The 12156-nt window shown below is 35.6% G+C and overlaps 1 protein-coding gene across 3 annotated transcripts in view; it reads right to left on the bottom strand.

Annotated features, from left to right (window-relative positions):
* Nucleotides 1–12156, bottom strand: part of LOC106078055 (uncharacterized) — a 28189-nt gene that overhangs the window by 12312 nt on the left and 3721 nt on the right. For 2 of the 3 annotated variants that reach the window (XM_056026039.1, XM_013238800.2), the window contains exons 2-4: nucleotides 10162–10347; nucleotides 6919–7254; nucleotides 3423–3642 (exon numbers count right to left, since the gene is read on the bottom strand). In XM_056026039.1, the coding sequence (XP_055882014.1) occupies nucleotides 3423–3642; nucleotides 6919–7254; nucleotides 10162–10317 (712 nt within the window). In that variant the 5' untranslated portion in view covers nucleotides 10318–10347. Of the gene's footprint in view, nucleotides 1–3422; nucleotides 3643–6918; nucleotides 7255–10161; nucleotides 10418–12156 lie in introns of all 3 variants that reach the window. The other variant, XM_056026038.1, reaches the window with a different exon arrangement.

Genomic DNA, 12156 nt, shown 5'->3' on the forward strand with positions numbered 1-12156 from the left:
TCCATACATTACGCCAATCAAGTTGGACTTATAATCCTTAACTGTAGTCTCCCGGGTTGTTTTAGCCGCTTTACAGCAGCACAAGAGTTTCCTCTCCGTAGTGCATTCCTGGGCCTTAGATAAAGGGGTCATGGGTGGCCCATGCGTCTCAACCGCTCCATTTAGGGGTCTTTGCTTCTCTGTCTGCCGATTCATTTCCCTCTAAGACCACGTGTCTTTGGGCTGATGGAGCTCATCAACCTAGTAAGGCAATTAATCTAGGAGAGGGGTACTCAGACTTCAAATCCCTGCTGCCTTGCGGTAATAAGGCTTCAGAAGACAACCAAGGAAACATCAGGACTGAAGCCCCTTAGGCGTTGGGAGATTCAACTATGAAATTTCATCTGGCAACTTCTGCAACTGAGTTGGTGCCAAATGTAACGCCAAGTGTTCCTTTGGATCATGTCTGCATATAAACTTATATTTAAATAGGTACATTTAATCAAGTTTATTTTTACTTTATTGTGACTTTCTTTTTCTTACCTAGTCTACAGAATCAAGATTTGGCATAACATAACCCAGTGAAATGAAAAAAAAAATTAAATATATATAGAGAGTAGTTTATGCTATTCGGACACCTATAGGCCCAAATTTGAAAGTTTGACTTTAACAGCGCATTATTTTACAATGGTTTGACATAGAAAAGAAAATGACGTATCAAAATCTTCTTTAGTTAAAGGAGAATAAGGATGACTACTTATATTTGTACCCCTAACCCATATTTGTTATTATATTTAAGGTCAAAGAGGCCGTGTGTTTTCATTTAATTCGGACACATTTGACTCACATTATTTGATTCCTGACACCATTATTTATTTCGGACAGTCTCTATATTTAGGCCTCAATAAACTCAGATTTTAATTCTTTACTAACATTAACTAAATTTTAAGATCCCCAGGCATAACCCCTCATATTAAATCATTAAGATGTTTTAGAATTATGCATAAATAAGAACACAAAAAGTAAAAATATGAAAACACTTATTCTACCAAAATTAGGTCACTGGGATAGTGACTTCTATACGACTTTTAGACTTATGTTAGCATGATTAGATGTGTGTTGAATGTTTGTGTTTTTTGTTTATTAATTTAATAAATACAGATGTCAGATGATCTTTGTAGTATAGTACATGTTAGGATAGCCATTCTTGCCTAACTGAATCCTCTATATTCTCTTTATATAAATCTAGATAAATCTAGTAGGTCTAGATCTAAGCATTTAACTTCATTCAATGTACCAAGCTCACTCCAAACATTTACCCATTTATTCTCTATTAAAAAAACAACAACAAACGAACAAATATAATATAAGATCATTTTTTATTGATGTCCAAAACTGGCTGTCCGAAATAAATTTTGGTAAGAAAATCGTAATTTAATTCGGACACCCTAGTAATTTTTTATTTGTATGGAATCAGACAACTTGGCTTATAAATCAAATAAATCAGCTCCAAAAACAGAATAAATATTGCCGGGCTCATTAGTATAGACTTAGCCAATCAAAAAATATAGTCTTAACTCTAGGAAGACGTAAAGTCATCCGGGTAACAGGAAAAAACAACAACGTGACTAACAAATTTGAAATTCGTTTTTCTTACATAAAAAGACAGCTAAGTTGAAGGAAATTGGGTCAGAATCATTGGGAAATGGACAAGCACATTATACAGCGCGCTAGTTTTATAATAAATATTAAAATAATTATTTAATGACCACAAAAACAGCGAATGTCCGAATTCATGTAATGTCCGAAATAAATAAACTACTGCATTTCATATTCTGTTGTTGTTTTTTGCACATCAGCACAATTTAGGCAATGTGGTGCCCATAATCCCTCAAGGGTTACTTCCACTTTATAGGTCAAGTGCTAAAAGTTACAAACCTGAGTTATTAAAAATAAGATTCCTCTCCCTTTCGCACAAAGAAGTGTGTGATGCAGGTGTGGCCAATTCTTAGTCTAGACATGGTTGTGCTTCCATGCCATGCTTGACCCTTAGATGTGGACCGGCATCTGACACCTATCACAGCACCTGACATCCATCACAGCACCTGACATCCATCACAGCACCTGACACACATCACAGCACCTAACATCCATCACTATTCGTCTTAGCTTGTTATTGGTCTCCACCTCCCACAGATCATGCCACTCTCTGTAGGTGGTAAAGGTTATACTCTGTCTCAGGACTGAGCAGGGAATTTGTGTTCCTGACACCGCTTCATTTAGGGCTCTCTTTGCTTCTCTGTCTTTTCATTTCCCTCTATGCCCACATGGGAGCGGACCCAGATGAAAGTGACATCCTATGGTCAGATGTTATTTGCTCTAAAAGCTTTAGGCTTTTATGCACCAATGGAATGTCAGTCTACATCCGCCCAAAAGCTGGCAATGCAGATTTGGAGTCAGAGCATATGAGGAAATTTATCCGGTCTGATACTTTTAGTCATAAGTGCAAGTGAGATTACATGTAACTTGGCAGTGAAAATGGAACATCCATTGGGATGTCTACAGAAAATAGTTTTGTTCCTAAAAGAGCAGGCACATGCGACCTTTCCAACCAACTTGGATCGTTCAGTGTAAATGATGCCGCAATCTACGTAGCTTTTCTTCAGTTCCCTAGAGTGGAGTTGCCCACTAGAACCTGAAATTTCCAATCCTTTAGTAATTCCCTCACTAAGCAGGGCAGGTGTCCCCTTAGCCCCAGGTCCCACAGAATAGGCCTTTTCGATCTCGAAAAATACAGCTACTAGATGTTCTCGTCTAATAATGCATTCCTGATGAAAGATTCCAGCCTGAACAGGTGGTCAGTTGTTGTCCACCCCTGCTGGAATCCACAATGGTAGCTAGAGATTAATTTATTTCTCTCAAGAAACCATACCAGCCTATTATTTATCATCCTTTCCATGGTTTTGTAGATGCAGCTTGTTAATGCTATTGGGCATAACAGTTAGCTGGGTCAGACCCATCTCTTCCTGGCTTAGGTATTGTTATAACTGTGGCTTTCCTCCAGTTGTTTGGGAAAGAGTGACCAGCTGGTTGACTCAGAGAGGGCCATCTGGGCCTCAAGTCTAGAGGAACTTAGATCCAAAGTACTGTGATGTAGTAACTTATCCTCGGATAGGCACCTACTCAAATACCAGGATCTCCCCCCATTACCCGTTGCAGTCCACTGCAAACAGACTGGTCTAAGAAGTAGGGAGATTTTTACGAGAAGAGACAGTGTGATGGGTAATGAAGACAGACTGAGGAAAAGAGGAGGCAGACACAATGATAGAAAAGAAGTAGGACACTTTTGAGCTCCAAAAGTGCTAAGCAAAGAGGAGCGCAGTTTAATGTCATGTCTCAGACACGTCTGCATTTGATAGGACAGAACTAATAATTAGTTTTACCTCCAGGCAAGGCCTTTATATCTGTAATAACCTTTGAATGAGCCAAATTATCAAGGACATAATCTATTTCTTCCATCATCATGCTCTTAGACTCTGACATCTTATCCATTACAGAATCAAGTCCTTTAATAACTCTGTCTTTGGACTCAAGCACAGACTCTGAAACCCTGTCCATGACTTTATCAAGGCGTTTCAACATCTGATCTTTGGAATGCACCATCTGCAAACATAAAATTTAATGAATACAAAAGTTAAAATTGTAGATTTTTTTTTTAATCTGTGAAGTAATTCTGAGATCTGAAATCCTTTATTTTATAAATAGTAGAGTCATGAAAACTCATCTAAAGTAGACCAAGGGTACCAGATTTTGGTACGCGCCGATTTAGTGATGGCCATTTTGGTGACGGTCGTTTTGAAGAAAGAAGTTTATTGATATAGAAAAGACACATACTAAACATTTTTTTTTTATGATAAAGCCCTGATTGTCAAAAAAAAAAAAGAAACATAGAATAAATCACTTTATTAAATAATAAGAAAAAGTTTTAATTACAGGTAAAAATCAATCAATCAATATATAACAAGTCAGATTAGTACCTGAGAACACAATAAATGGAAAACCCATAAGTCCAATGGACATTTTCAGGTTAGAGCAATAGTACTTCCACAGTATCACATTACTAAGACTGCTTTATTGATCCTTATGGAAATTTATTGTGATTACAAGGACTCTTTTCTCATATAAGCTTAGATCAGGTGCAAGTGTGACCTTACCTAGGTCCCAGTATCTTTTATATGACCAGGTTTTACCAGGGGACCAGCCAAATAAAAATAAGGCTGATATTGACAAAATCAGTAAGTTAATTGAGGAAATTTACCTATTAATACTTATAACTGTAGAAGATCCTCTTTAAAATCTGATGATTATTTGAATTACTTAAGTATTTTTGTGGTGAAAGAAAATAATTGTATAGATTTTCTCTACAATTGTTTCATTTTGGTATAGTTTGTTTATAAATTACATTACATTTCAGAAAGATTTAAAACAATAATAATCTACTAAGTATAATTTTATAAAAACATTTCAGTCTGACTAAAGAAAATGAATATAAAACACATAAACACACAAACCAAATTAAATCTTGGAACTCAAAGACAATGCCTCATTATTATTTATTTTTTGGTACTTGTATGGTAAAGTTCTTAACGTCAATTTCTTTATTTCTTTATTTTCTGGCATAAGTGCAGGTTGTTATTTTTACCTACTATTTTGTTGCCAAGTTACCAATAAATGAAAAAATGGATGATCCCCCTATGCAAAAGGAAACCAATCTTGCCATTCAACAGCTCGCAAGCGGAAAAGCCCCAGGAGCTGACTCCATTACCGCAGAGGTCTGCAAAAAAGGTGGATTAGCCCTGATTGAAAGACTTCATGAGCTTTTCTTAATTATGTGGGAACAAGAGTCAATACCACAAGACTTTAAAGATGCCACAGTTGTCCATTTATACAAGTGAAAAGGAAACCGCCAAATCTGAGACAACCACAGAGGAATATCTCTTCTCTCTATTGCTTGGAAAATCCTTGCACGCATCCTACTAAATCGGCTCATGCAACACATAGAACATGATCTACTACCAGAAAGCCAGTGCGGCTTCAGAAAAGAGCGTGGTACCATTGACATGATCTTTGCGGCAAGGCAGCTCCAAGAAAAATATCCAGAACAAAATGCTGACCTCTTCTCAATATATGTCGACCTAACAAAGGCATTCCACACTGTTAGCAGAGAAGGACTCTGGAAGATTATGTCAAAGTATGGCTGTCCACAAAAATTCATAACCATGGTGAGATTATTTCATGATGATATGAAGGCTCGTCTCTAAGAAAGTGGAGAACCATCAGAGCCCTTCGAAGTATCAAACGGGGTAAAACAAGGCAGTGTCCTAGCACCTACACTGTTCAGTATCATGTTCTCTGCTATGCTGACAGATGCATTTACAGATAGAGAAAACAACGGGATAAATACAACATACAGATTTGATGGTGCCCTTTTCAACCCGAGGCGGCTCAAAGCAAAATCAAAAACAAATTCATCAGTAATCAGGGACTTGATATAAACACAGTGGACAGATTCACATATCTTGGCAGCACACTCTCCAGAAACGGAAAGATTGATAATGAAATCAACCTGCGTATAGCCAAGGCCAGTGCACCTTATGGCAGACTGTCTAAAAATGTCTGGAACAGACGTGGTATCACTACAAATACAAAGCTAGGGATCTATCGAGCCGTCATCCTCCCTGCATTGCTCTATGCCTCAGAAACGTGGACAGTGTACAGTAAACATGCAAAGAAAGTGAATCACTTCACATGACATGTCTTAGAAAAATACTGAATGTCAAATGGCAAGACAAAATACCAGATACTGAAGTCCTTCGAAGAGCGGGCCTGCAAAGCATCCATACAATCCACAGCTACAATGGGCAGGACACGTCTGCAGAATGGAAGACCACTGCATCCCTAAACAACTCTTGTATGGCCAACTAAGAGTAGGAAAGCGCTCGCAAGGTGGTCAAAGAAAGCGCTTCAGGGACACCCTCAAAGCTTCTCTGAAGGCATTCAGTTTATTAGACCCAGCCACCTGGTAGACAGAGACACATGACAGAGAATCATGGCGTCATGCTGTGAAAACTGGGGCGCAGGTTGCTGAGGAAAAGAGAACCATGCTGGCAGAAGAAAAATGCCAGAGAAGAAAAGCAAGGCCCACGACACTAGCTCCAGCTGGAATAACCTGCCCAGTGTGCAGCTGAACATTCCGGGCTCACATAGGTCTCACCAGCCACATGAGGAGGCATAAAACCCCAGTGCAAAGCCCTCAGCCCCCTGGATGACAAAGTGGTCATCATCGAACCACGATGGACGAACTATATATATATATCAGACTGCTCAATTATCAGGTGCTGAGTTTTGAGGACTCTACTGATTTATGCAAATATTTGTACTTTTTGTAATTCAAGCAATGATAATTCTAATGATATTACATTACATTTATTTTGACTTGGTAGGTGAAAAATTTAAATATATTGACACACAAACTACTTATAAATTTTATAAACTTAAATGAAATTGTGTCTGCCAACTATCCACTTTTTGTCTACAAAATTATATCATCATCGCACAGGATGGAGAAGACACCAGTCCTACAGAATGCCTCCTTGAGTTATTCTGTATCATCTTGCACAAAACATTTTTTTTACAATTTATGTGTGAAATTTTAAGTTTCTAATTAAAGCAGATTCTGTTAGTTTCACTTTAATTAGTTGTAATACTCAGTTGTTATCAAAATACCTGGAAAATTTACAGGGCCACTTAACTATTATTTGAACAGCATTCATGATTCTGATTTACAATAAGAGACTATTACACAAGAAAATTCTGCTAGGACTTAAAGGGGCATAAAAAAAGTATGACATAAATTTTAATAGATTAAAATGTACTTACATGAGTCATAACACCACTTAGTCTTTCTAGGACTTTAGAGCCTGAATGTTCAACTTGACCCAACATTTCTTCAATTCCTTCTATGCTACGTGTATATAAACTGTCAATTGGCACATTGGACAGTGCATCTTTTTTACAGGTTTCACAATTTTTACTTATATCATCACTAAACATTAAGGTTTCATGTCTTTGAGTTGGCTCAACTTCACTATATTTTATATCACTAAGGCTGATATCAGAATTGATTTCCTGGTAGTGGTAATAATAGTTAAACATCAAAGATTTTGGTATTTGGGCTTTACATTTGGTTAAACTGTCATCTTCTTTATTGAATGCCTAGAAAAAATAATGACAAAAACATAAAAATTTTGTACAAGATAATGACAAAAATAAATACAAAAAATGAAATGTTTCTTTAAATATTGTAATCAACATTTTCATCTTTTTTTTATCAAGATTTTTCTTTTAATTAGTATTTTCTATTAAAACAAGACTATTTAATCTTTAACAAGACTTAATAATAATCTTATAACTTTTTTTTAACCAGAAAAGACTAAAAAGAAGGGCTGAATGGGAAATTTACAAAGATAATTAGTGGCGAATAGGGAGAATCAAGAGTTCATATTTGATAACTAGATTTAGATGTTTTAAAGTTGTTTTTTAGGTTTACACATTATGAAGCTATAAAATTTAAAAAATTTCATCAACTTTCATTCATTTTGTACATTGAAAAGGTTCTTTTGTAAGTTAGTAGTGGAATGACATGGTTATCCATCCCCTGCCAGCCAGAAGGTTTTGAGAAGGTGCTGTCATTTTTTTTCTGCATTCTGAAGTTCAGAAATTTATTTTCCAGGTGCCACTAACGCACTTTTTTTTCATAGAAAAAAAAGTGCAGGTTAAATACCATTGAAGTAAGTAATGGATGGACTAAACAATATTGAAGCCTTCTCCTGCATTCTAAGCTGGAGAAATGTATTCTCTTGGCATCTAGAGTGCACTATAAATTGTAGTTTAAAAAGAGAAAAGTCAAAGAAGAAGACAGCACTTGCAATTATTATATATATTGCGAGTTAAATTTGAGGTGCTTAATTTAATTTGTTTATTTTTAAACATGGGTAATAATGTAATTTTTAATTGAGTAATACACTAGAACATTGTTTATCTTGACGTCATTTAACCAGAGCGTCAAATATCTGGACTGGAGTTTTTGTTGTTTTACAGTACAATATCTAAGTGCTCTAGCATGATGATGCACGTTGGTTAGGGATTATTTATATCAATAAAGGGCTGCTACTACGTTTAAAACTTTCCTCTGTATAATTTTATATATACATATGGCACAATACCCCATAAGAATTTTCTTTATACTCTCTGTAAAATTGTCACTATTCCTAATTCAGTAATCCATTCCTAATTCAGTTATCCGAGTAATTGAATATCCAAACAGACACCATTCCTAATTAATTGGATAATTGATGTTCTATATATAGACTAGAATGCAAATACAATTGATAATTAATTGTCCTTAAAAAAACAAATTGAATGCCTTGCGCACTTCAGATGGGAAATAAACCAAACTGAACCCAAACCTCACCAAACCCAAACTTTAATACTATCAATATGAACAAACTGTTCTCACTAAAGGGATTTGAGATTTCCAATAAATTTCACATCACTTCCTGTACTGTAATTGCTTACTAAGTTAAGTCAATAATAACAATTTAATAGACAAATATATTTGAATTTTGTAAAACTGAGTGTAATTATGTAGTCTAATCTCATTCAAAAGACTGCCAAAGACTACCAAAGAGTTTGCTGTGTTAAAGCAATGTGGATTATGGTTACCAGTACCAACTACAACCAAATACATCACAAATAAAAGTGATCAATGCAAAACCTGGACAATTTAAAATGATAAGCTTTATACAGAAAATTCAGTCAATCTGTAAGATCAATGGTTCAGACACTGACCTAAATGTGTGACTTAAAGGAAGCAATTCAGCTTGGAAGAAAAATATATTATTCATCAGTTGCACCAACTTTCAACCTTTATATTGCCTTGTTATAAATATTTGTTGTTTTTTTTTTGAATGCAGAAGATCTGAATTTATTTATTCAGAATGTGTAGTATGATAGACAAACTTAAGTCTTTAACACAATAGTTAGTATCAAAGCACATATATAGACAGTTTCTTCAAATAATAAAATTAATAAAGTTTATCCTGAATCATGGCAGACTAATGCTGTTAGTAATGAGATAAGACACAAACTTAGAAATACTTGGTACTGCCCGAACTGACTGTGATGCATTCCATATTTGGAAAGAGTATGGTTTTTAACATAAGCTTACGACATGATTTCTAAAAAGTTGTTGGCTATTGCTGATGCAAATATTGCCAGCAGTGCATAATTATGTTGTGTAATCTCACTCAAAAGACTGCCAAAGAGTTTGCCATGTTTAAGCAATGTGTGGAGTGACAATGAATGATCCCAAATGTAGGCTAAACCCAAAAACATTATAAATGCTGACATTTCTCAATTAAAACATGCAACTTATGCTACCATATCATTAGTCATTACATTTACTTTACATTTTCTTTAACTCCAGCAATTTGTAATTTGAATGTTTAAAATTCCAACAGCTAGTAGTAAAGTAAAAAAGTAAAGTTTCCCCTTTCAGACCTTGCAATCTAAGGGGCAGATGATGTTAAGGTCATCTGTTTCTGTGGCCAATGGTTAACAAGCAAGGTGCCATGTGGCAATGACCAACCGCCTTTACTGTCCCCAACTAAAGCAGGTACCCATTAGAGATGGATGGACTCAGGGGCAACTTAAAAATCCCAAAATTCAAAATCCAAGTCTTCACTGAAATTTGAACCTAGTACCCCAGGTTCGGAAGCCAAGCACTTAACCATTCAGCCACAGCACCCCAATAGCTAGTAAGTAACACATTATTTGTATTTTATCTTTATTTATGAAACGTTTCAAGTAATTAATAAATTGAATTGAACTATAAGTTTACTCGTTATTGAACTGAATCAAACCTGAACTTAAATAGAACCAAACTGAACCAGAATTTTATAAGATGGGTTTGATTCTAATCTCTGCTTTACACCCTCTTTGTCAGGACACCTCCTTTGTCTTTGTCAGGATCTCCACATTTTATAGATGAGGTTTAGACCTAGATCTATCAATATCAGTATGTATTATAATCTAATTTTAAGTCTAAATAGATATATTTACCTTTGTCTTTGCCTTTTTTCCAGATTCTATTTCAAAATAAGTACTACTACTACTACTACTTGTAGTAGTACAGTATATAATACTACATGTAATAGTATAGAACAGCATTATACTTAATGCACTTTCCATGATCATATAATTAATATGACTATGCATTATTAATTACATAAATCTGTTGACATTCACCTAAAGATTGTAATCACTAGATTGTAATCATATATAGAAGTCTAGGACTAGATGTTACTAGTTTCCAGATCTATAATATATATAAATATAATATATGTGTGTGTGTATATAAATATATATATATATATACACATATATATATATTGATATACACACACACACACATATATATATATATACATACATACATTTACACACAAGATTAGACACACATTATTATTAAATAAATATATACTTACATATATATTAAAATAAACATAATATTATTATACACATCTACATTTATTGTCTCTAGACTAGCTCTATATAATAGAGGTTACAAATTCTAATAATAATATATATCTAGATCTATATACTATATACACTAACAGATCCAGAACTTTTAAACGGGGAGGGAGTGATTTTTTTCCACACCCTAACAAGACTATTTAATCTTTAACAAGAAATAATAATAATTTTTTATCTCTGTTTTCTGTCAACTGCAAATTCTCGGCAGTACCAACTCAATACTAGCAGTCTTGCCTTCCTCAGCATGCCATCCCTGAAGTGTTCCTCAGCATGGTCAAGTTGGTTTTGATAATGTCAATAAGACTGCTGATGTGCTATTGAGTGGCATTTTGGACAAACTGCAAAATCTGGGAAACTGGTTCAAGGTAAATTTAGAACCAACACTCTCGCTTATATCTGAAACGTCATTGTCTGAAACATCATTCAGGCTATTGATAATAGGTTTGTGAGATGAAAAAAGGTTGCTTTTGGATATTTTTTACAAATCCTTGCCTGAACACAGTTATAAATGCTTGCCATCATGGGGCAGCCGTTGTAGCCTTGGCCAAGTAGTTTGTCTATACTGTACATTATGTATTTGCTGACAAGAAAAAAAACAATGTAGTCTTCTCGAATACAATCGCCATCAACAAACCAAACGCCCAAAGACAGAGCCTTAGATATCTGCAGTTTCATCACCAAAATACCCAGCAAATGCAGTTAATTCATAATTCATGATGATGATGCTCGTGAAGAACTTTCTTTTATCCTCTTTTTATCCTCTGCCATCGTAAACTGGTGGATACGTTTAACCTGATTTTTTATCTAGCCTTAACACCGACCACAACTCCACAAGACACCTCAAAAATTATCAAAATAATGTTAAACTATTATGCTGGAAAATAAAAGATAACAAGCTACTTGAATTGAAAAATAGTATTTGTTAAACTGAACAACGAGATTGAGTCTGCAGTGAAAGCCAGCTACATTTTTCAAACTTAATTGCAAGCCATAGCAAATCATTTAGTGAAAGGGATTTTATGAAGGAGTGTATCGTTAAAGGACATATGGTGGCAAAACCGCAATACAAACAGCAATGTCCTTGCGAACGCCGGTGTGGACAGTATAGAGGGACTTCTTATGGTCTGGCAGTTATGCTGGGTAGGGCATGTATCTCGTATGGGAGACGAACGTATGCCAAAGTCTGTCTTTTTTGGTGAGCTAAAAGGTGGTCAACGTAACAGAGCGCCCCACGGAAACGCTTCAAAGACCAGCTTAGGCATCAACTTTCCTTGGCTGACATAGTAGAGATCACCTGGTTGCATGCGGGCTCAGAACGGGACAGCTGGAGGTCACTCACGAAGGCCACTGGATACACATTTGAGACCAAAAGAATATCCGCTGCCGAGGACAAACGCAGACGGCGAAAAGAAAATCTAAATCAACCACCTGCGGACAATGGTTATGCTTGCCCTGGATGTGGCAAAATATGTAGGTCAAAGCTGGGGGTGCGAAGCCATGGGAAATACTGCACTCCTCACT

This window comes from Biomphalaria glabrata, chromosome 4 (genome assembly GCF_947242115.1).
Source record: "Biomphalaria glabrata chromosome 4, xgBioGlab47.1, whole genome shotgun sequence".
Taxonomy (NCBI): domain Eukaryota; kingdom Metazoa; phylum Mollusca; class Gastropoda; family Planorbidae; genus Biomphalaria; species Biomphalaria glabrata.